This window comes from Artemia sp. Qi Xiang Cuo, chromosome 18 (genome assembly GCF_049724085.1).
Source record: "Artemia sp. Qi Xiang Cuo chromosome 18, ASM4972408v1, whole genome shotgun sequence".
NCBI lineage: Eukaryota > Metazoa > Arthropoda > Branchiopoda > Anostraca > Artemiidae > Artemia > Artemia sp. Qi Xiang Cuo.
In genome coordinates this window covers 56,722,816-56,748,941 of record NC_142811.1, presented here as the reverse complement: position 1 = coordinate 56,748,941, position 26,126 = coordinate 56,722,816, and the positions used below count along the sequence as shown (strand labels likewise).

The 26,126-nt window shown below is 36.5% G+C and overlaps 1 protein-coding gene across 1 annotated transcript in view; it reads right to left on the bottom strand.

The window, feature by feature from the left end:
- The window catches only part of LOC148941686 (lysosomal dipeptide transporter MFSD1-like), a 167,856-nt gene that overhangs the window by 77,425 nt on the left and 64,305 nt on the right, over positions 1 to 26,126 (bottom strand). Inside the window, exons 3-5 of the mRNA XM_089104223.1 lie at positions 22,643 to 22,793; positions 7,952 to 8,077; positions 701 to 911 (exon numbers count right to left, since the gene is read on the bottom strand). Of these exons, the coding sequence (XP_088960349.1) occupies positions 701 to 911; positions 7,952 to 8,077; positions 22,643 to 22,793 (488 nt within the window). The remainder of the gene's footprint in view (positions 1 to 700; positions 912 to 7,951; positions 8,078 to 22,642; positions 22,794 to 26,126) is intronic.

Below are 26,126 nucleotides of genomic sequence, written 5' to 3'. Positions count from 1 at the left end.
GACGTTTTAGTCTACTCTAATAATAATGGAAACTTAACAATATAACGCATTCCTCTTTGTTATTGAAAGAATGATATGTGGAACATTAAAATGAAGATATTACAGACATTACTATATATTATTAATATCATTGAGCAACTTTGGACATTTTGAATCTGTTCCATAAACTAATTCATCATGTTTTTGTTGATACTAGAGTTACTCTCTTCTAGAGTTACCAGTAGAATAATCATTATTCCATTTTGAGCCATACACAGTTTTTACTGGGGTGTCATCTACAGGTTCAATACGCTTTTCGTCTTTGGTATTATTTGATTCCTTGACTATATGATCAAGGGTAGTAATAATGTTCGCTTGTGCTTTTTTCTCCATTAATTTATGTTTGTATTCATTAGTGATGTTGTCTGCCAATGCCCTTTTTATTTTTCCTAGAGATTTCATTGTCTATTATCCCATTATTTTTACAGAGGTAACAGTTATGGCACGTAGACAAGATATGATTTATGATATTAGTGCAGTAGTATGCATGTCTTCTATTTCCCTTTGCTTACATTCGAATGCTAACACTGGAAAGATGACGATAAGATCTATCAACTGGTAACATGTTACCAGAACCATTAGCTAAACGTTGCCCCTCTTCATCAACTTTTATTTTGATGTTTGCATTCTCTTTGTGTACTAACTTCTCTGGAAATAATACTTTCACATATCCACCATTTGCATGATTGAAATTCCTGGGTACTCCAAAGGAATTTAACTCCTCACTGTCATGACAACGTAAGCATACATTCCCAATATGATCTCCGCTACTACTTGTTTCATAGTTCAAATATATCTCTTTGTTAGTATTCAAGGCAACGATGACTTTAGATTGTTTATACAATATCGTCGAATAATTCATTTTCACTTTACTTTAATATGATGCAGGCGTTTAATCCTTGAATGGGCGAAAGTCATTGATTAGGTACATAAAGTAAACTAGGTAGTGTCGATAACCTGCCATAGAGTACCACTGGGAAATCCGCGTTGTCTCTAAGGGCAAGCATAGAGTACGATTGGTATAGACGCAAGCATATTTCATTTCATTTTAAGATTCGTAAATAAAAGTTGAATAATTTTCTAAGCACAAAAAAATTGAGTTAAAAAAAATTGCTACTACAAACATTTTTCTAATAGTAAGAGTCACAACTAAAATATCTATATCATTCTCATTTTGAATTCAGAAAATATTAATTGTGAATTTTTATGTTTTAGGTATGTTTCATAGTATTCTAAGACATGAAAAAAAGTTGAAAAAAAATTGCCATGTTAAAAAAAATAAAAAAAAATAAAAAAAAGTTAAAAAAACTTGAAAAAAACCTTGGTGCTTAGGGTCATTGATGGTTGCGGTCCTTGACGATACAAATCCATAACCATCTCACAAGTTGATTTCTGAGGATTTCTAAGGATTGTTCTGAATTTCTTTATTAAAATTCTTTTCTTAGCATCTAAAACTTTATTAGTTTATGCTTTTTAGCATACTCCAATGCTAAGGAATATTTTATATCACCCATATCTCACATCATGTACTTTTCTATTATAGCAACCACAGCCAAGAAGTGAGAGCTAAGTCAAGTCTTGTAATCTTTTCTTGACGCCTACGGCTCTATTAGTTTCAACTTTTTACCATATTCCAATGCTAAAGCATATTTTATATTGAGAACACTGCTCAAATTGTACTTGTGTATTATACAGAACACAGTTGAGAAGTAAAGCTAGGTCAAGTCACAAGGTCGGCTGTCCTCCGACAAAACCTAGTATATACATCTGATTAAGTTCCGAGAAAAATGCAAAAACGTTGTTTTGCTCTATGTATTTTTACCGTCTTTATTTAAAGAATGAGGTGATGATGCTCATTGCATCGTGTTGCTGATCATTTTCACTGATAAAGTGTAATTTGTCAGATACTAGATTCTGATGTAAATATCGATTTCTAGTATGTACATACTAGGCATGACACGAAAACAATGTTGAGCTCCTCTGTAGATACTAGGAAATATCAACGAAACTAAGTATCGGAGAATAATTTTGTTTGCATCATTGGATTCCTCGTGGTCTAAATAGGCGGGATCCACTCTTAACTAAACTTTGAATTTTTTGAAGATAATAGGTTTTGTCAGAGGACAGCAGAGGTCATCTTGGGGCCTACGACTCTATTAGTTTCAACTTGTTAGCATACTCCAATGCTAAAGAATATTTTTTATCGCCCACATCCCACATTATGTAGTTGTCTATTATAGCGACCACAGCCAAGAAGTAAAGCTAAGTCAAGTCGCATGATCACCTTGTCAGCAGTAACCATATCCATAGATTGATACCAATGATGATATTCTAACATTTATGTCAAGTTGCGTAAGACTTCTCAGACCTACCTTAACTGGTAAGTAGTTTTAGGCCTTTTTACCACTTTCATAGAATCCCTGTTATTCAAATTACCAATTAAGATCATTCAGTGCTTTAACCCTTTTAGAACTCTCATTCCATCCAAATAAAATAATTTTTGCATTATTCCCATCTTAGCTTCATGCTTACATTCTTCGTAATGATACAAGATATAACAATTCTGACTGTACCCATGCATTCCTCGTTCTTAAATTATCCGCGACGCATTCCTAAACAAACCTATCTTGATTAGAGGCTAGGATCAACTCTGAATTAGCATACACTTCGCACATATTAAGAAATGATTGTAGCTGCAGAAACCTGTCAGGTTGTTTTACAGAATCAAGTCACTCTGACAATTCATGTTCGTCCCTGAATATCTAGTTCCAAAATATAGCGTGTTTGGTCGTATTATACGATCTCGTCCCTAATCTCGTCCCGGATCAGCACCTAGGCTACTCCTTTAGTTGCCATCCAATCACTTCCGACTATTAAAAAGGGCACTAGCGCTTTCAATTTCCAATTGAACGAGCCCTTTTTGGAGTTTCTATGACAACACTTTCCATAAAAACCTTATATGCCCAAAGGGCATAACTTACAACCCTTGCCCTGAGGACTGTGAGGGGGTTGTCATCCTCAAAGATCTAATTTCCAGAATTTTCAACTACGTTGAAAAAAATTGCGAACTCAAAATTTTGATTGGATGTGTTTGGGGAAATGGTGGGCGTGAGAGGGGCGTTAGTTGATCTCCAATCACTTTCAACTATTAAAAAAGGCACTAGCCCCTTGAATTTCCAATCAAATGATCCCTTTTGAAGTTTCTATGACAAAGCTTTCAATAAAAACCTTATATGCCCCCCGGGCACAACTTACAACCCTTGCCCGGGGGGCTGGGGGGGGGGGTTGTCATCCTCAAAGATCTAATTTCTAGAACTTTCAACTACGTTGAGAAGAATTGCTACAAATAAAAATAACAAAATGGCTATCTCAAAATTTTGATTGTATGTGTTTGAGGAAAAGGTGGGCGTCAGAGGGGGGTTAGTTGCCCTCCAATCCCTTTCGACTATAAAAAGGGCACTAGCCCTTTCAATTTCCAACTGAATGAGCCCTTTTTGAAGTTTCTACGACAGCGGTTTCTATATAAACCTTATATGCCCCCAGGGGATAACTTACAACCCTTGGCCTGAGGGCTGTGGGGGGAGTGTCATCCTCAAAGACACAATTTCAGGACCTTTCAACTACGTTGAACAAAATGGCTATCTCAAAATTTTTATTGGATGTGTTTGAATGAGCTCCTTTTGAAGTTTCTACGACAACGCTATCTATAAAAACCTTATATGCCCCCAGGGCATATGGGGCTCTAGGGGGGGGGGGGGTTATCCTAAAATACATAGTTTCCTGAACTTTCAACTATGTTGAAAAAAATAGATATCTTTAAGCTTTGATTGAATGTGTTTGGGGAAATGGTGGGCGTGAGAGGGGGGTTAATTGCTCCTCATTCACTTTCGACTATTAAAAAGAGCACTAGCCCTTTCAATTTCCAATCAAATGAACCCTTTTAGAAGTTTCTACGACAACGCTTTCTATAAAAACCTTACATACCTTCGGGGTATTAATTACAACACATGCACCGTGGGATCTGAGGGGGCGGTCCTTTTCAATGATATAATTTCAGGAACTTGAACCGATCTAGAACCAATTGGACATCCCCGAATATTGATTATGGACTTGGGGAAAAGGTGGGCGTGAGAGGGGGGTTAGTTGCTCTCCAATCACTTTTAATATTTATTAAAGGTAATGTACCTTTGAATTTCCAATCAAATGAGCCCTTTTTGAAGTGTCTACAGCATCGCTTTATATAAAAACCTTATATGCCCCCAAGGCATAACATACAACCCTTGCCCCGAGGGCTGTGGGGGGGGGGGAGGGATTGTCATCCTTAAAGACCCAATTTCCGAAACTTTCAACTACGTTGAAAAAATTAGCTATCTACAAATTTGGACTGGATGTGTTTGGGGAAAAGCGAGGCGTGAGAGGGGGTTAGTTGCCCTCAAACTACTTTCGACTGTTAAAAAGGGCACCAGCCCTTTGAATTTCCAATCAAATGAGCCCTTTTTCAAGTTTCTATGACAAAGCTTTCAATAAAAACCTTATATTCCAACAGGGTATAACTTTAACCCTTGCCCTGAGGGCTGTGAGGGAGTGTCCTGCTCAAAAATATAATTTCCGGAACTTTAAACTACGTTGAACAAAGTGGCTATCTCAAAATTTTGATTGGATGTGTTTGGGGAAAAGGCGGGCGTGATAGGGGGGTTAGTTACTCTCCAATCACTTTAAACTATTAAAAAGGGCACTAGCCATTTCAATTTCCAATCGAATGAGCCTTTTTTGAAGTTTCTACGACAACGCTTTGTATAAAAACCTTATATGCCCCCAGGGCATAACTTACAACCCTCGCTCTGAGGGTTGTGGGGGGGGTGGTTGTCATCCTCAAAGACCTAATATCCAGAACTTTCAACTACGTTTAACAAAATGGCTATCTCAAAATTGTGATTGTATGTGTTTGAAGAAAAGGTGGAGATGAGAGGGGGGTTAGTTCCCCTCCAATCACTTTCGACTATTAAAAAGAGCACTGGCTCTTGGAATTTCCAATCGAATGAGCCCTTTCTGAAGTTTCTACGACAAATCTTTCTATAAAAACCTTATATGTCCCCAAGTCATAACTTACAGCCCTTGTCCTGAGGGCTCTGGGGGAGTGTCCTCCTCAAAAACCTAATTTTTATTCGGAAATCAGCTACGCTGAATAAAATGGCTATCTCAAAATTTTGATTGGATGTGTTTGGGGAAATGGTGGGCGTAGAAGGGGTGTTAGTTGCCTTCCAATCACTTCGGGCTATTAAAAAGGACACAATCCACTCCATTTTCCAATCGAGTGAGCCTTTTTCGAAGTTTCTACGACAACTCCTTCGATACGAAGTGCCCTGGTCTAAGAGCAAAAAAAAAAAAAAAAAAAAAAAAAAAAAAAAAAAATCCAACATCGTTCTTTACGTAGGTAGCGCTATTGCGCTGCCTATGATATGACCACTAAAAAATTACAGAAGAATAGCGAGGTATATTATTAGGTTAATGTAGAGCTTCATTTAAGAGTTTTATGATGATCGCTGATCAAAGTTTATGTTATTTGTGCCTTTCATTTATGATATTTTACTACGTTCATGGCCGTATTTGGCTTTAAAATACACTTCTCTATCTATTTATCTAATATACAGAATACTTGTACCAAACACATTTTGCATACAGACCCGCAATACTTTAACCCCCCCCCCCTAATATAAAAATCTATAGCCCAAATTTATTACTAAAGTAATGAAAAAACTGACGAAAAAAATGGTAAGTTCTCGAATTTTACACAGCGTAAACTTGAGTGAATGGCGCATAATACACAAATGCCAAAATTCCTTCCTTCTACGGAAAAAAAAACTCCAATAAAATTCTCAACTTTGGAAAGCCTTATTTTCCACGGGGGAGGGGGGTATTTTCCACGGGGAGTATTTCGCGGGAGGGTATTTTCCGCGGGGGGGGGGGGGGTCTTTTCCGAGGGTTATTTTCCGCGGGGGGGGGGAGGGGAGGGGTATTTTCCGGGGGTAATCGCCGGGGAGGGGGGGGGGGGTAAACGCCGGCCACCGTGTCATTCTAACTTGGTCCTTTGTAATTGCTGCCTTTTAATTTTCATGATTTATGCTGTAACTTCATTTATACAATTATGATTTAAAGTATAGAGCGTCTAATTTTATCAAAGCTATTCAACAGTTTTGATCCCGTTAGGGATAGGCCAATAGCTTTTAAATCTTTTAGTGCGGAGACAATCAAATCAGATGTTCCTGCATAAATAGACCACTCGGACAGGGTAGTCAACTGGACATATTTTATGTCAAAAGGACATGTTCCCATGTGCCGGAACACAATGACATAAAAAGGCAAAAAGGGACCCATTTTGTAAATTTATGACATAAAACTAAACATTTTTCAACTAAGTATATATTTTGGTATAAAAAAATGTCACTTTAGCAATGTATTTACATGTTTATATGAGTTTCGCTCATACATATTAATCATTTTGTACGAATGTTTATATGGATTTTTTCATTATATTTGATGTTTTCTGGCAGCTTTGAACGAGGTTCACAAAGCGCCTTTTGGTCAATAATTCAACAGATGAGAAATAATCTGTAGTTTTTGAGATTTCAAGATGGAAACATTTTAGCTAAAAAATTTACATTTTTTGAAGCTCCGGGGACACATTCATTTATCAAAAAGTTGACAACCAGGGTTGCCATCCGGTGAAAAAAAATCACTAAATTAGTCCAAAAATCACTAAAATTATAATTTAGCTTCTTCAACGCTTTATCGATGTAATTAATGGTTAATTTGTTTCTTTAGCATGTTCTTTACTGAAGCACCTATAGGAAGGGGGTGGAGTTAATCCCCTAGATGTTGAAAAATACCTTTATTTTGGTGTTTTGTTTCTTTTTTCAAGCGAAAATTACCCTTACAAAATTTTTGAAAATACCTTTCCGCATCTTCACAAAAAGAATAAAACAAGATCCTGGCTTCCTCCCTGTATTTCCCCGAAATGACATCCTTGGCTTATCCCCGAATCTGTGAAAATTGGTTATCGGTGGTATAATCGAAATATTCACTTTTTATTTTTTATTTTTTTTTGTAAATTTAAAACTCCAGTTTTTTTCCCCCAGCGAATATAGAAACCATTTTCCTTTTATTTTAGCTGAGCCAGCATAATTACTGGCTCAGTGACAATAACTGGACCAGCGACAATTTTGAAAAAGACCTTATTTTTGTATTCTCGTGGAAAAATTTGTCCCTTCCCTAATAAATTTTGAGGTGTAAGTGAATATATGGTTTTAAGTGTAAGTAAATCTAGGCAGATTGGTAACCCTTTTAGCCTTTAGGCTTTACTTAATTATGCATAGACTTCAACTTCTCAAATCGTTTAGAAGCATAAATGGTTTAAATCACATCCTCTCCGCTTCAAATTAATAAGCCAAAGCTCCAACAAGAAGTTTACCCACGGTAGAAACACAAAATACAGGGTGTCCACGAAGTCTGGGTAAATACAAATTTTGATATTTGATTTGACATTTTTATATAGGAGTTTGAAACTTCTTCAGTAGGGTTATCTGGTACGCTGAATATGACGTCGTGATTTTCATCAACATTCCTTGAATTTTAGGGGGTATTTCCCCCCTATGTCAAACATCAGGCAAATTTACTCAGACTCGTAACTTTTGATGCGTTACACTAAACTTGATAAATCTTATATATTTACAATCAGCATAATAAGCTGATTCTTTTAATGTATCTATTAATATTATAATTCCGTTTTTTGGAGTTTCGGTAATTTTTTTAATTCGTATATATCCAGGCTTTGTGGACACCTTGTACAGAAACAAGCACAGCAAAAATCATAGAGGTGTGAAAAATGGCAAGGGAAAAGGAATGAAATACATACCCAAATATGAATCTGCCGGCTTCCATAATCCAGAAAGTATTAAAAATGCCCCCAAGGGCGAAGACAATTTGTCCAATTACGACAAAAGTAGCGAAAATGGTAGTTCCCCATTGCTTTCCAAATACCCTGTAATATTTAATGGTATTGAATCGGAGAGAACTACAACAGGCAAGTACGAAAGAAATTAATTAGAAGAAGCAAATTCAACGAGACTCAAGAAGGAGAATGATAAAACAAAAACATAGGAAAATATGAAGAGAATCGTAAAATTTGATTATTTTCGCTTTAAGAGACGAGGACTGGAAGCCCCCCCCCCCCAACCCACCTGAAAGACAACTACAAACAAATTACTTTCCTCTTCTTTTTTCCTCTCTTTATGTAATCCGGTGTGTAAAATAACCCCCCTACCCAAAGTCAGCACAAAAACAAAGAAAATAAACATATTTCGTTTTGTCTGATTGTTTTTTCTCTTATCAGTCTTAAAGGGCACCCATCTTGAAATTTAGTTGATGAAGATCTAATTTTGCCATATGGTATTGCTTCAATAACATTGATCATAGATTAATTGGTGTTTTTAAAATATGACCAATAGGACTAGACATCAAGTAATTGTTTTTCACGTAGAATGACTTCCCTTTAATGCCAGTATATCGTAATAATTTTACTAGACCAATAGAAGCGTGGTCAATTTTCAAATAACTTGCTTTTTTAGTTGATGATAATTTTCACTAGTCGATCATATGAGAGGAATGTAACTAGCACTTCTAGCACTAGCACTAGCACAAACGACTAGCACTTCTGCCGCTGTCGCGAATAACCCCACATAGCTTCAAACACAAGACTTAGTCAATAAGAATAACGTAAAGAATCGATTTTTGTTTTTTCTGGAGAATATATTTTTAAGAGCTAAAGATTTAGACCCAATTTATCCTGCATAATGGTCATTCATATGGGTGAACAGGGTCAATATTAAAAGGGGGAGTTCAAAAGAGTATCCACGGATATTAATCGAAAGAAAGAAAAGGGTGTAGTTTAAGCATAAATGTTCTGTATATTATGTACTTTTTTATGGCTTCAACCACGTTGGGGATTCCACATTGAGGCAGTAGTCTAATTTACAAGATTTTAAAACGATTTGTCTAAGTTTTATTTAATATTTCAAATGCATTTAATTTATTTATGATATATATTTATTCCATAACGAATATCTATGTAGAAAAATCAACATGATTCACCCAAAATCAAACTGTAAACGAACTGGAAAACTGACCGAAAAACGAAAATTATGCCTTACTCTGTACGTTTATATTATGTATTTTCTAATATTATAATTCTATGTTCTGTTTTTCCTAGGTGGTTTCATGGACACACCTGGAAACTGGACTTCAGCACCCAATCGAACGATCCGTCATGCAGCGTGGCGTAAAATCCAGTCGTTCACTTATCGCCCATACAGGTGAAGGGAGGACATTTGGGAAACAGAGAGAATTTTTTAAAGAAAAGCATACTAGGATGTAGGCAAATCTATCCAATCGTGCACAGCATTCACTTTTTCCGTAAATCATTAAGCCCCCAAGACTTTGAAAAAACTTGACATATGGGGCGATATATAAAAAAAATATAAAAAATAAGTATCCTGCTTTTTGACACTTACATACGTAAATAATTACACTGAAAGTAAGGGGGATTAGTAACTGATAGGGATCCTTTAACAGTCGCACCCTCAAGCGGATAACTGAAACTTTTATGGGATAGTTGGACTACAACTCAATTCCTAAAAATCCTACGAGTTTTGACGCGATGATTTATTTCCGTGATTTTTTTCGGTTATCTCTTAAACTCATTCACTTCTGATCAGAGAAGTAAGAATATTGATGTAAACATTGTCGAAGTCAAGCTGAGTGGGAGGGTGAAAGATTAGTCAATTGCTTAATAGGATTGCTTGATTATGACCGATTTCCCAAAAACTTAGTCCCTATATATTTGGTTTCAAAGCTAAATTTCAAGTTATAATTCCGTAATTATTAGGCAACAAAAAACGAATATTATAGACATTTCTTGCACTATTTTGAATTATTTTCTGTTGCCATTTTGAATAATCTGAAATTTAGAGGATGAGATTTCCTAGGGCCTGGGAGCTTATCCTCAAAATTTCAGCTCAATCCGATCCCTCCTTCCCTGTTTTCCAAAAAACAAATATCAAGTTTTTTTATCTGACACGCCTACAGGCCACAGTTGGCAACAGATCCGGGGGAATGAGGACTCATTCGAAGCGGAATTCGACCTGTTAGGGCTTTTTGATATTTTCAGACCGAAAAAAATATCCACTGAATTTACATTTACGAAAAACCTCGTTTTCCTATAAGAGCCCATGTTAATTTTTGAAATTCCTAAAAGCATAGTATTTAATATTAAATTAGATCAAAATAGTCCTCTTAACCTGATAAGACCGACTGCAAGCTTCCAAAAATTTCAGCTCTTTCCCAGAAGTTTTTTTTTGTCGAAAAACGAAAATTTTACTTTTTATTTGCTTGCGTCGAAAATAGATTGCAGAGACTAAAAATAATTTAACAAGAGTCTCTGATGGTACAGTGGTCACTATTCCTCTCTGTCATGCGGAAGACCCGGGTTCGATTCCCCGTCAGAGTAAATTTCTTATATATTGAATTTAAAGTAGTATCTCTTAAATTTAAAGTTTAAAAAAGAAACTCAGTTTCCCTTTTAAATCCAATCTATTAAATCCTTCGGCTCAACAGGCGTCTCCAGAAGAACATCACAGTCGGCCTTCAGCTTACAGGTAAGTCTGTACCGTGAGTAATATATGATATACATAAAATAAAAGAAAAATAAAACTCTTTCTTTCTAAAGATAATTCCGACATAAATTAAACTTCCCCCAATTAAGTTCAAATCCCATTTCCAAGAGTCTAAATTCTTAACCAGCAAAAAGAGAAACTGCGTTTTAGCCTCAGCCAAACAACGACGCTATTCGGTTTTGAATTTTGCTAAGATATTTGGTAATAAAAAAATGCTAGAGACAAAGTTTCTCAGTAAGTTTAAGTTATAAGAGCAGTATCAATGTTTAAATCATCGAAAATATTTAAAACAAATTATTGGATGAACGGTTAGCATATTGAAGTGAGTTGGTAAACATAATAACAAGGTAGCGGCCCCCTCCACGGTACTTGGGCCAATCGTGAAATAGCACTCAGAGCGCAGAAGCAGGAATAATTTTAATATAGTGAAGAAAAGTATTTTTCGGGGCATTCCTAGATCAGAATTATTATTATTGGCATTCAGTTGCCATAATCTTTTCGATTCATTTGACAGAATTATCATTATGACGCAGCCATTGTAGAAATTTGGTCATTATTGTTATCTCAGCCACTATTGTCGTCAGTTGAAGTGAAGCACTGTTTTACACCTAAATGTAATTCTCTCAATAAAACTATTGCTTTTCTATTTGTGTTTGTTTTATTTTTATGTCTGTATCTAATCGCACAGCAGGTAACTAGTTCGTAGGTCTCCATCGGTAGCGCTCCCTAAGGAATCTGATTTCTACATAACATTAGAGGTAATTGACAAGAAGACAACTCGAGGAAAAGAGGTTACATTTATATAGTTACACATTTTATTTTCTCTCTAAGATTGAGAGTGGCGCGGTCACCCATTTACTTTACTCCCCATTGCTGTGGTGAAGTCCTCGATGCCACACTCTTTAACGCCACAAGTGGCGCGGTCATAAATTTGGGAGAGAACCATAGCAGTCGTTGTAGCCCTCAACGGCACGAGATAAGCTAGGACGGCTCAAATGATGCGATCGTAAAATTCCCCGGCGGAACCTTTTGATTTTCTCATAATTGTTTTAGCTTACTAAGTTTATCACTTAGCCAAAGAAAAATTCACCCGGCAGAAGTCTCCACTGCTTTGATAACATGCCGTATACCCGCATGCTCGAAGAAAAGTTGAAAAAGGAAAATCTTACTGTGCATTTGATTTGAGTATTCAGGAATTAAAAACCTTAACAAAATAATCTTCAAAAGCGGGGGTGGGTGGGGGGGCGGCAGCCCCCCCCCCAACTTTAACTCCCGGCCCGATCAGCTGACAGTTAGTCAAGCAATAATAAGTAATAAAATGTACAAAAACGTGCGGAAATTATTTGAAAAAAACTACGTTTTCTAAAGTGTTAAAGAGGCCTAGTCACAAGTTCGAACCTTAAAACGTACAGGGACTAGGAGGTACAGTTGGGGGGCTGCCCCCCCAAACCCCCCCCCCTTTTGCAGCCTCTTTTGTTAAGATTTTTAAGTCCTCTAGCCTGCAATCAGTTGGTCGTACCAACACGAATGCAACTGTTTCAACGGCATTTTTTTTTAAATCTTCAGAGAATTTGGCAATGACGACTCAGTCTGTTACAGGTATAACTACAAACTTGTCTCTGTGCCAGGTATAGTTATGTATTCAGTGTGATTATGTATGATGGAAAAATAAATGAACCTGAACCTACCTGAACCTAAACTGCTTGTTTATGCTGAGCCATTCTTCTGTTCGCTGTTTTTTTCTGTTCAAAATTGTTAAGTTCATCACATTATAGCTTGTTATCGGTTAGGGAAAAATCTCCTGCAAAAAATCCAGCAAACAGGCTCAGTACTGTTTCTAATCAAAGAGATGCAATAGGATGTTCTTACGGTAAAAAATTCAAGCAGACTTCGTTCGTGTTGCAAAGCATTTCTTTGCAAGGGAAAAAGCGGGGGTTGAGGGAGGTGGCAGACCCCCAAAATAAAATCTTAACAAAAGAGGCTGCAAAAGCGTGGGGTCTGGGGGGCGGCAGCCCCCCAACTGTACCTCCTAATCCCTGTACGTTTTAAGGTTCGAACTAGTGACTAAGCCTCTTTAACTCTTTAGAAAACGTAGTTTTTTTTCAAATTATTTCATAATAACACAGCTATCCGTTAACAGTAATGAATTACCATTACATTATTTGCGATTTTAAACTAATAATTGATTATAATCTTAGTTGCTTATCATGAATATGATAACATATTACCTAAACGTTAATGCCAATTTTCTACGACAGCTCCTCCTAATTTAAACCAGTTTCATGATATAAGCGGAAAATGGTAAATACAACGAATGTTGAATTAAAAGGTGAATATGAACAATTTTGCAAAACTAGTTTTCAACATGTATTGACATGATCAATATTTTTTTTCTTTTTTAGTTCGCCTTTGACATTTATAAGCTCAGCATAGGTCCTATAGAGTAAAGAAAATTTTTTCAGCGTGTAATACTACATATTTCGCAATAGCTTCAGTCACTACTTGGCGCAAAGGCAGAGCCACGAAGAAAAATGCGAGATTGATGTGTCCCAAAAATCTTTAATGGAGAAGATAGGAACTTGTTGCACTGTATAGTACCTATTTTGTGCTTAAAAGGGATAGAACTGCTTATCTAAGCTTGACGAATTCTTTATTCTGAAAAAAAAATGAATCAAAGAATATGTATTAAAATTTCGGTAAAAAATTAAATTAAGTGGCCCAGTGTGTTTGAAATGTTAACAATCCGTTTGGTAAATCTACTTTGAGCCAGAAAAGAATTAATAAAACACTTTACAGAAGGTCAAGAAGACGTTAATGATCATGAAGACATTAGGAAGCCAGGAAGGTCCTCTGGATGTCCCAGTAAATCAACAACCAACGAAAACTTGAGGCAGAGAATAAAATTATTACAGAGAATTGTCAAATCACCATTAGCATTGTTTCTAATGATATAGGTAGCCTATATTACCGTGAATGTCCGAAATTCCTTTCTTTTTCTCCTTGGATTCAATTAGGTTTGCGAGTTAACTTTTTCAGTCTTATGCAAGCTATGATGGTAAAAGTTAAAGTTAGGTTAGATTAGGCTAAATTTGGTTATAAATATCAGAAATGGGTTGCAAACCTAAGCTAACCAAACCTAACCTGTCATCATCAAACCTTGAATTAAACTGAAAAGTTAATTCGCAACGCTGACTAAATCCAAGGGAAAAAAAAGGATTTCAGACGATCCCCGTTGAATGTCGACATTCACGAGCATCAGAATTCACGGTAACAGGTATATTGGTTGAATCAGGCCATGCAATTTTTTCGGCTGTTTTAAGCATGAAAAATGTGACAGCCAAGCTTGTTCTAAAAGTAAAAATACTTTATAATGTGTTTTTAAAGTGTTATAAACACAATATATAACACCTTATAAAGTGTTATAAACACAATATATAACACCTTATAAAGTGTTATATATTCATAAAACACTTTATAATGAACATGATTACTTGCTTTTGATTTTTAGTCAACATAAATACTGTTATAACGCCTCAACAACCATATTTACTAAACACGGACCCCTGTGACTTTTTCCTGATCCCAAAAAAGAACCATGAAAGGACTGCCACAGTTGTGGAGAAGAACACTGCAACACTAAGAGCTGAAAGCCACACTAAAAAGCACATACCAGAAGTGCTTTTAGCATTGGAAAAAGCGTTGGTACAAGGGTATTAGGTCGGAGGGGGTTATTTCTAAGGGAGAAATAGACGCCCACGAATATAAAAATATTTTTAAAGAAAAACACAAATTCGCCTTTTAAGAAGTATAATAGTAATTGTTTTTATTACCGACTAGAAACACAAAATGGTTACAATGTAGAGTACAAAGAAAAAGAAACAACAAAGTCATCACACTAGCCTGGAGACACATCACAATTTTCACTTTAGCATTGAAAAAACAACTGCGATTCGGATCGCAGTTTTTATCATATCATATTACAAAAAGCTACCAACCATACTGATGCAGGGAGACTCGGGTCAGCTATCCCATGTTCATGGGGACCATGCGATACGACCCAAATAGGAATTCAAAGCAAACAACTTCGCGTGCTTGTAAAAATCACTGCGAATCATTGTATTATCAAACAACCCGGGGTAACAAACTGTAAGCAAGGAGTGACACGACTCAATAGTAGACGAAAGTCTAAACAACGAAATTTTGATACTAAGAGACGCATCCAAAAAATTGGATTTAGATGTTCGTTTAAAATATATACGTTTAGTCTTAGTGTTACTCGTCAAGTTTAGTCGTACCCATAAAAAGTAACGTACCTGAGAACATTTGGCTGATTTTCGAAAAAGGGGGAAAGACCCCCTAAAAATTATAGAACCTTAATGAAAATCACACCATCATATTCAGCGTATAAGAGAACCCTACTGTAGAGGTTTCAAGCACCTATCTAAAAAAATATGGAATGTTGCATTTTTTGCCAGAAGAAACATCACGGATGAGCGTTCATTTGTTTTTGTTTTTTTGTTGTTTTTTTTTCCCAGGGGTTATCGTATCGACCCAGTGGTCCTAGAATATCGTGGGAGGACTCATTAGAACGGAAATTGAAAGTTCTAGTGCCCTTTTTAAGTGACCAAAAAAATGGAGGAAAACTAGGCCCCCTCCCACGCTCATTTCTTCCCAAAGTCACCCGATCAAAATTTTGAGATAGCCATTTTGTTTAGCATGGTTGAAAATATGATAACTATGTCCTTTGGAATGACTTAATCTCTCGAAGCCCTGGGGGGAGAGCTGAAAGTTGTGAGCTTTATCCAATGTTAACATATAGTATTGGTTATTGGAAAGTACACATACATTTTCAGGGGGGATTTTTTGTGGTAGGTGGGGGTGGGGGGTGGGTCGGGGGTTATATGGGAGGATCTTTCCATGAAGGAAGTTTTTCATGAGGGAAGGGACATTGCAGTGAAGGGGGCGCCGGATTTCCCATCGTTATTAAAGAAAAATATCAGAAATTAAATAATAAAAAGTTTTTCAACTGAAAGTAAGGAGTAACATATAACTTAAAACGAACAGAAAATATTACGTATATGATTGGGTTCACCCCCTAGTCCACACCTCGCTCTTTAAGCCAAAGATTTTTTAGTACTTTCATAAGAGCTATTTATTCTAAATAACGGCCTTTGTGATTAAGGGGTCCTTTTTAAAGAATTGGAACAAAATTCGAACTTTAGCTTAAAGAGCAAGGTATTGAATAGGGGGCGAACTAAGGTATACTGCCAACTATGGTAGTTAAATTCATTCTTACTTCAATTATTTCTCCATTGACAAAGCTTATAAATCTTTCTTTTGAAAATGGGATTTTCCCCAGTCTTCTTAAGCGAGCTAGAGTAATTGTTTTATATAAAGGTGGACCAAGAAGTGACCCAGCCAATTATTGTCCTATATCTTTGCTGTATGTTTTTAGCAAAATTTTGAAAAGACCATGCTTTCCCGTCTACTTGCTTTTCTAGAGGCTAAAAAATTTTTTCCTGATTTTCAGTTTGGCTTTTGAGCTAAACATTCTACGGAGCATGCGTGTGTAACTCTTTTAAATTTTCTCCACACCGCACTTGACTCTTGTTTGGTTCCTGCAGGTATATTCCTAGATATCTGTAAGGCTTTTGACTCTTTAACTCATGAGATTCTGCTGTATAAGCTATCATACAATGGTGTAAGAGGACAGGCTCATGTTTGGTTTGATTCCTAATTGTCTGGTAAAACTATCATCTTAGATTTCCTTTCCCGCTTTTCGTCTGAAGTTGAGTTTGGTGTTCCTCAAGGGTCTGTTCTTGGACCGTTTCTGTTTTTGGTTTATGTTAATGACCTTATAGTTGCGGTTATGAATCAAAAACCTACAGTTTGCTGTCGCCTATGTCATCCCGAATCTTTCAATGCCAAAAAAAATCCATTTTTTTCGCAGAATTTGGACACTCGTTGCTTTCGCTGATGACATTACCATTGGAACTGTCGTAAGAACTGAGTCTGAGATGCTTCGCAAATTATCTGGCCTTTTTGAGTGAGTCGTTGTTTTGTTTGATTCAAAATGCCATTCACTAAATTTTGCTAAGTCAAGTTTTTTTATTTTTTCCCGCATTTATCCGACGTGCCCTGAGTTATCTAATGTCCAGCTTTCAAGGGGCTCTCTCAGTAGACCTAAGGAACGATATGTCCGATTTCTCGGTATTCTTGTCGATGAAAACATTTCATTCAAGTATCACATAGGACTAATTAATATGAAGATCTCAGGGAGTCGTGGAATTTTGAGGAAGCTAAAACATATTTTTCCTGGATCAGTTTTAAAAATTCTGTTCCATTGCTTAGTTCATTCCTACGTCTCTTATTGCGCTACAATATGGATGTCAACTTTCTCTTCTTTTTTCTAACCACTTTCTAAGTTATATGATAAATACAGGAAACAAATTGTACTAAAACTAACCCAACTAGCCCATTACTTGATTTGCAGTCTCTCTACATTCTTTCGTGTGCGTCTTTCACTTTTAATCAACTTCATGATGATGTTCCCACAGCCCTTCAAACTACTTCTTCTTTCGTCACTGATAGGACTTCGCATCATCTTCGCAATTCAAGGAATATTAATATTTTATTTAATCCATTGGTGAGGTCTGACTTTAATCCATTAGCTGCTTGTCATATCGTTTGGAATAGCCTACCTGAGTCAGCTCAAGAATGTCACTCGTTTGGTACTTTCAAAAGAATCTAAAAAATTTTTTTAATGTCTTGATTTTTCATGTTTAACTATATTTCTGTTAATTTTATTATTATTATTTGGGGGGGGGGAGGGTGACACTAGCCTGGGTTGGAAACATTTGTTGTGAGGGGTACAGAGTTTGTCTAATATTTTTTGTGGTTTGGTTTCAAATATATATATATTTAGAATTTGGTTTAATTTATTGGATTGTCCTAAATCTCACTTTTTTTTGCTTGGGGGGGGGGGGAGGTCTCATAAAATCGATTTTTTTTTGGGTTTTTTATTCATTATTTTTTTCTCTTCTTTGTTTTGTGTGTGTGTTGCGTCTTTGAAAGGTTGAAATGCAATGCATTATATTGAAAATACTTTTTTTTTTTTTTTTTGTATTTATGCCATTTCTGTTTTCCCCTTTCTTTCCTGGCCATAGAACCTTATGAGGGGTTCTATATTGATGTGTTTTTGTCGTAAATTTATTGGTTGAATAAATTGATTGATTGATTGATCAAAGGGTGATCCACGCGGAATAAATTGATTGCTTGTTAGTCCCTTACTTAGTTTTTGATTTTTGGATTTATTTTTATTCTTTATTTTTATGTGGATCATTGTATTTTATGATTTTTTTTTATTTATTGATTTTTTTTTTCTTGTGTTGAGTCCCTTAAAAATGTGAATGTATGATGTTGAAAATATTTTTGTTTTATCTGTATTTTTTTCATTTTTGTTTCTCCCCTGTTTTTTTCCTGGCCATAGAGCCTTACGGGGGAGTTTATATTGAAGTGTATTTTGTTGAGTTTATTGATTGAATAAATTGATTGATTGATTGATTGAACCCCCTAATATACGTATTAAAAATCTATGAATATAGAAGTTCGTTACGTAAGTTAATTCGTAAGTTACGTATATTTATTACTAATAAAAACGTTCGTAAATAAAATTAAACAAGTTTCGAGAAAGTCATTTAACCAAATAAAAGTAAAATTAATATACAAATTTTGTTTTAATATTCATGTACGGTGAGCCAATATCGAAACCTGAATTAATTCGAAGACGTTCAAAAATTAAATAAAAAAAACAAGTTTTTTTTAACTGAAACTAAGGAACGACGTTAAAACTTAAAACGAACAGAAATTATTCCGTATATGAAAGGGGCTGTCTCCTCCTCAACGCCTCGCTCTTTACGCTAAAGTTTTACTTCCTCACAAATCTATTCTTTTTTTAACAATAAAAAAAGACTTTAGCGTAAAGAGCGAGGCGTTGAGGAAGGGACAGCCCCTTTCATATACAGAATAATTTCTGTCCGTTTTAAGTTTTAACGTCGTTCCTTACTTTCAGTTAAAAGAACTTCGTTTTTTTTATTTAATTCTTCTTCATAAACCGCGTCCAAAAAGGCACAGAAGATGGTATATATGGGACACAGTTTATATAATTATCCAGTATGGTCTTTCCCTATCTCACCCATTATAAAAGCCTGGACCAAAGTGCGAGTGCTCCAGAGAACGTTTTTGCAGATAGAAACATAGGCGGCATCAGATCTTTTCACGGGTAGACAAGTCAGACTGTGATCTAATCGGAAACAAGTGGAAACCCGCTATTACGAATAATGTACTTTGTTGGAAACAATCGGAAACAGACTAACCCGCTAATGCAGAAAGAAGGGGGAGGAGATTTTTATTCGCACCGAGAACGAAGACCAGAAATGATCTGCGATAAGCTTACTGGATAATTATATGAACTGTGATATGGGATCACCAACTCGTTATAAACCAACACAGCAGAGTTACAGATCTTATGCGCGTTCCCTAAGTGCTTCCAATCTTAGAACTAAAATGTTCAAGAAGCGCAGCATGAACTTATCAAATCTGACGAAATCAATAAACCTAAATAGCTCATAGTATGTACAAATTTAATAGCACTGTCACCTAGCACAAGATATTGCGGCCAATGATCATCGATCCCCGTTAAAGAGACGAAACTGTAGCCGTCGTTTCTTTTCAGCTTTTGACGGCTCTAATTAAAACAGTCATCTCCGAATCCAAATTCCATGTCTGATTGGGCAGCGCGTTGGATCAAATAACCCCTTGAAAAGATGTTAGGGTCTCCTCGAATTTGTTCAGGTCCTTATAAAGGAGAATAAAACTTTCTATTTTAGATTTAATAAGCTCTCCCCCATTATATAGGACTATCCATTCTATAAGATGAAGCGATAAAAAAATATAATGCACGGGAGACACATCGCTCCTTTATAAACTGAATAAAACAACAAGTTTTTTCCAACAGAAAGTAAGGAGCAATATTAAATCTTAAAACGATAAGAAATTATTACGTATATGAGGGGGGTTACTCTTCTTCAACACTTCGCTTCTTACATTAGCGTTTTTAGTACTTTAAAAAAAAAATTCTTATTGTTCTATAATTAAACGAACATAGTGTTTCAGGAGTCGTTCTTAAAGAATTGGTATAGAATTCAAACTTTAGTGTAAAGAGCGAGGTGTTGAGGAATAGTAACACACCCTAATTTAATTTCTGATGGTTTTTAAATAAAGCTGATATATCCGACTCCACTTCCACGAAAAATCCCCCGCTCCCCACGGAAAGATCCTCTAGATAATTCAATCCCGGTGAAAATTTACCCCAGATAATTATCCTTAATATCTCCACGTGTAAAATTGAGTCGGGAAAGAGAAAGTAATACAAATAAAAAGAATTTTGTATAGGAACTATTGACAAATGATCCCTCTGTAAAATTTCCCCTGAAAAGTTCACCCCCCGGAAACTTCCCTTCCCATGAAAAATCCCCCCAGAAAAAAATTCATCCCCCTCCCACCGGAAAGTTGTATACATACTTTCCAATAACAAATAATACATGTAAACGATAGCCAAAATTTACAACTTAAAGACCTTTCCCCAGGGGCCGTGGGGGTCATATAATCTCCTAAGGCAGTTATTGGGCCTTTCAGCTATGCTGAACAAAACTACCATCTCAAAATTTTGATCGGATGATTTTGGGGAAAAAAGGAGCGTGAGAGGGGCTTCTCGCAAAAAATACAAAATTCAACATTTTTGCACATAGGAGCTTAAAAATCTCCAGTAGAGTTCTCTGACAAGCTGAATCTGATGGTGTGATTTTTATTCAGATTAATTCACTTTCAGGAGCCCCCCCCCCACCCTTTTTGAAAATAAGGCAAATTTTCTCAGGCTCGAAGCCTTTGATGAGTAACGCTAAACTTAATGAATCAGCATAATAAGCCCATTCTTTCGATATTTTAAACAAAAAAACAAGTTTTTTTTAACTGAAAGCAAGTAGCGACATTAAAACTTAAAACGAACAGAAATTATTCCGCATATGAAAGGGGCTGTCCCCTCTTCAATACCTCGCTCTTTACGCTAAAGTTTTTTATTGTTTTAAAAAATAAAGTTGTGTGACAGATTCAAACTTTAGCGTAAAAAAACTAGTTTTTTTAATTTAATTTCTGAACCTTTTTGAATTAATGCAGCAATGATTTTGGCTCGCCGTACATGAATAATTAAAACGAAATTTGCATATTAATTTTACTTTTTTGGCTAAATGGCTTTCTCGAAATTTTGTTCTGACGTAATTTACAAATTAACTTACGTAATGAACTTCTATATTCGTATGTTTTTTTACGTATATAAGGGAGTTTGCCCCCTAGTCGATACCTTGCTCTTTACGCTAAAGTTCGAATATTGTTCGAATCACAAACCCCTAAATCGCAAAGGCCGGTTAATTAGAATAGAGAGCTCTTTTGAAAGTACTAAAAAAAAAACTTTAGCAAAAAGGGCGAGGTATTGACTAGGGGGCGAACCCCCTTATATAAGTAATAATTTCTGTTTTTTTTAAGTTTTAATGTTACTCCTTACTTTCAGTTGAAAAAACTAGCTTTTTTCATTTAATTTCTGATCGTTTTTTAAATAATGCTGGGAAATCCGGCGCTCCATTTATAGAAATGTCCCTTCCCCCAAGGAAACATCCTCCATGGAAGGACCCTCCCCGATAACCCCCTCTTCCGACACCCTCCCCCCCACATCAGAAAAAAATCCCTCCTGAAAACGTCTTTACACTTCCCATTAACCAATACTATGTGTAAACAATGGGCAAAGTTCATAGCTTCCAGCCCTTCCCCCTGGAACTGTGGGGGATTAAGTCATCTTCAAAGACATTTATCAGGTTTTAGACTATGCTGAACAAAATGGCTCTCTCAAAATTTTGATTTGTTGACTTTGGGAAAAAATAAGCGCGGGAGGGGGCCAAGTTGCCCTCCAATTTTTTGGTCACTTAAAAGGGGCACTAGAACTTTTAATCTCCGTTCGAATGAGCCCTCTCACGATGTTATAGAACCATTGGGTCGATACGATCACCCCTGGGGGGAAAAAAAAACACACATCCGTAATCTTTCTTCTGGCAAAAAATACAAAATTCCATATTTTTACAGATAGGAGCTTGAAACTTCCGCAACAAAGTTTTCTGATACGCTGAATCCGATAGTGTGATTCTCATTAAAGTTCTTTTGATGGGTATAACTAAACTTGATGAAACTTATATATTTGAAATCAGCATAAAAACCTGATTCTTCTGATGTATCTATCGGTATCAAAATTCCGTTTTTTAGAGTTTCGGTTACTATTGAGCTGGGTCGCTCCGTACTTAGAGCTCGTTACTACGAACTGTTTGATCTATTGGTCTCAAAATTTTGTTTTTTAGAGTTACGGTTACTATTGAGCCGCGTTCCTTACTGACAGTTCGTTATCACCACAGTTTATATAATTATCCAGAAAGTTTACCGCAGATAATTTCTGGCTCTTCATTCTCGGTGCGAACAAAAAGCTCCTCCCACTTATTTCTGCACTTATTGCCCACTAATTGGTTGAGCCGGCCAAGTGGTTTTGTCAGTACTTGTTCCGTATGTGATTATTCTTTGTCTAACCGTGAAAAGATCTAATGCCGCTTCTCTTTATATCTGCAAAAACGTTCTCTGGAGCACTCGCACCTCGGTCCGGGTTTTTATAATGGGTGAGATAGGGAAAGATCATACTGGATAATTATATAAACTGTGGTTATCACGAACTGTTTGATCTATGCTAACGCATAGGTTATGATATTATGATAAAAAATGAATACCTATCAAGTAGAAATCCACCAACAAAACAGAGGAAAACGTTAGGCCATGAATACCAAGCGTATAAATTGGCAAACTGCGTTGTTGTGATATTCATATCATTTTTAATGTATTCCTGAAGAGCACCAGGAGAATCATAACAAAAGTAAGAACCTGAAAAAAAAAACATACACAATTAGGCTACAACAAAGAAGGCACGTAATGTCTGCCAGAGTTCACGCGAAAGACACTTTTCAGGAGGAGGGGGGGGGGCGATAACGCAAAAGGAGACAGTAAATTTTTGAAGAAGTAATCATGGGCTAACTAGGACCCTCAGACGTTCTATGTTTTGCTAGAAAACAGGTAAGTTGAAATAAATAGGAACAAATGAAAACTTTTAAGCCAAATAAAGACAATTTGTGTAAGAAAGATTCAACGATCATTAGAGAAAGAAAGTAGAAACATGAGGTTACGTCTCAACAAAAACAAACTCACGTGTTTCGCCTATTTGAGGACCATTCTACCGACTCTTTAACAGCCTATTTAAAAGTTCCTTTTTCCTTTCCCTACATAGGGAATGCTCGTAAAGCGGTGTTGCATACTCTTTCTTTTCGCGGATACAGGCATGAAAGTAGAGATGCCTCATGAGCTCCCACGAGAACAATGCCCCTTCGAATCCCGATCCGGACACTTTTTTTTAAACTCCCACGCGAACCACGTGGTTAATGGGGTCAATGACCTCTTTCTCCAGGGGTGTTTTGGCCAAGTGCCCGCTAGGGGAGAATGTTATGATCCGAGGAATAGTATTTGTTGTTGTTGTAAGCTCGAGGCAAATGTTATGATCCAGAAATAGGAAACCAGTCATTAATCAAATTGTTTCCGGGCAAAGTTTAATAATGTCTGACAGGTACTGTCAATCATTAATCAAATTGTTTCCAGGAGAAGTTTAATAATGTCTGACAGGTGATATCAAGATTGATTGATATGTCACGAAAGGGGAATTAATTTGTTTTTTTCTAAGGGATATTATTGATTCAAGAAATGGGGAATAAATTTGTTGTTTCTAAGGGGAATTATTGATTCACGAAAGGGTGAATGTTTTGATCTTAGCGATGAATTGTTTTAGCGCGGGAATAAGGTTTCTTAGTAATTTGAAATGTGTCAGCGCAGAGATGCCAAAAACAAAAGGAACATGCTGAAATTACGTTTAGGGATTATTTGGGCGAAACCATTTTAGACATTTTATGGAATTATTTCGGCGAAACAGTTAGAGACATTTTAAAAGATGATTTTAGAAGAGGTTTTAGAAAAAGATTTGAGGGTGAATGGAATTATTTCGGCGAAACAGTTAGAGACATTTTAAAAGATGATTTAAAAGATAATTTTAGAAGAGGATTTGAGAGTGAAACTCTGTGGTCGTTATAATACACAAGTTCCATTTGAACAGTGTCGTGAGGTCCCCTACCCCACCCCCAAAGGGTTCCGATCCCCCCATCCCAACCCCGAAGGAAGCTCCCGGTCCTCTAAGGTTCTCCGGGCCGCCAAAGGGCCCCCGGCGCCCCAAAGGCTCCTGAGCCCCCATTAGAATACTTTTTAAGGCTTTTTTATATCTTTTCAGAACAAATTATTATTTTAGGGAATTATTTCGGCGAAACAGTTAGAGACATTTTAAAATATGATTTTTGAAGAGATTTTAGAAGAGGATTTGAGGGTCAAATTCTGTGGTCTTTATAATACACAATTTTCATTTGAACAGTGTCGTGAGGTCCTCTACCCCAACCCCAAAGGGTTCCGATCCCCCTACCCCAACCCCGAAGGAAGCCCCCCGTCCTCAAAGGTCCCCCAAGCTCCCAAACGACCACCCGGCCCTCAAGGGCCCCCCAGACCCACAAAGACCCACCCCCGGCCCCCTCTTTCGTTGATGTGTGTTGTCTGAAACCTATGATTTGGGGTGTATGGGTTGCTATTTTTGACTTTTCTGAGTTGGATTTCTTAGTCTTTCATAGGTATGTGTTGTCTGAAACCTATGATTTGGGATGGGTGGTTTGCTATTTTTGACTTTTCTGATCTAAGCTTTCTTAGTCTTTCGTAGGTGTGTGGTGTCTGAAACTTATGATTTGAGGTGTGTAATTTGCTATTTCCGACTTTTCATAACCAGATTTCTTAGTAATTGGTAGATGTGTGGTGTGTGAAACCTATGATTTGGGATGAGCGGGTTGCTATTTTTGACTTGTCTTAGCTAGATTTCTTGGCATTTAATAGGTGTGTACGGTCAGAAAATTAGGATTTGGGATTTGTTGTTTGCTTTTTGAACTTTTCAGAGCTAAGATTCTTAGTCCCTCATAGGTGTTTGTAGTCTGAAACCTATAGTTTGGGATGAATAGTTGGCTATTTCAGGCTTTTATGAGCCAGGCTTCTTAGCATTTCGTAGGTGTGTGCTGTCTGAAACTTACGATTTGGGGTATGTAAATTACTATTTCTGGCTTTTCTAAGCTAAATTTCTTAGTCTTTCGTTGATGTGTATTGTCTGAAACCTATGATTTGGGATGTGCGGGTTGCTATTTTTTGACTTTTCTGAGCTGGATTTCTTAGCCGTTCATAGGTGTGTGTTGACTGAAACTTATGATTTGGAATGTATAGTTTGCTTTTTAGACTTTTCAAAACTAGGATTCTTAGTCTCTCATAGGCGTTTGTTGTCTGAAACTTCTAGTTTGGGATGTGTGGCTTGCTATTTTTTGACTTTTCTGAGCTGGATTTCTTAGCCTTTCACAGGTGTGTGTTGTCTGAAACCTATGATTTGGGATGGTTAATTTGCTATTTCCGACTTTTCTGAGCTAGGTTTCTTAGCCTTTCATAGGTGTGTGCTGTCAAAAAATTATGATTTGGGATTTGTAGTTTGCTTTTTGAACTTTTCAGAGCTAGGATTCTTAGTCCCTCATAGGTGTTTGTTGTCTGAAACCTATAGTTTGGGATGAGTGGTTTGCTATTTTTGACTTTTCTGAGCTAGGTTTCTTAGTATTTCATAGGTGTGTTTTGTCTGAAACTTATGATTTGAGGTGTGTAATTTGCTATTTCCGACTTTTCATAACCAGATTTCTTAGTCATTGGTAGGTGTGTGGTGTCTGAAACCTATGATTTGGGATGTGTGGGTTGCTATTTTTGACTTTTCTGAGCTAGATTTCTTAGCCTATCATAGGTGTGTGTTGTCTGAAAATTATGATTTGGGATTTGTAGTTTGCTTTTTGGACTTTTCAGAGCTAGGATTCTTAGTCTCTCATAGGTGTTTGTTGTCTGAAACCTATAGTTTGGGATGAATAGTTTGTAATTTCAGTCCTATCTGAGATAAGGTTTCCTAGTATTTCGTAAGTGATTTTTGTCTGAAACTTATGATTTGGGTTATGTAAATTACTATTTAGGCTTTTTCTAAGCTCGATGTCATAGTCTTTTGCTGGTGTGTGTTGTCTGAAACCTTGGATTTGGGATGGGTGGATTGCTATTTTTGACTTT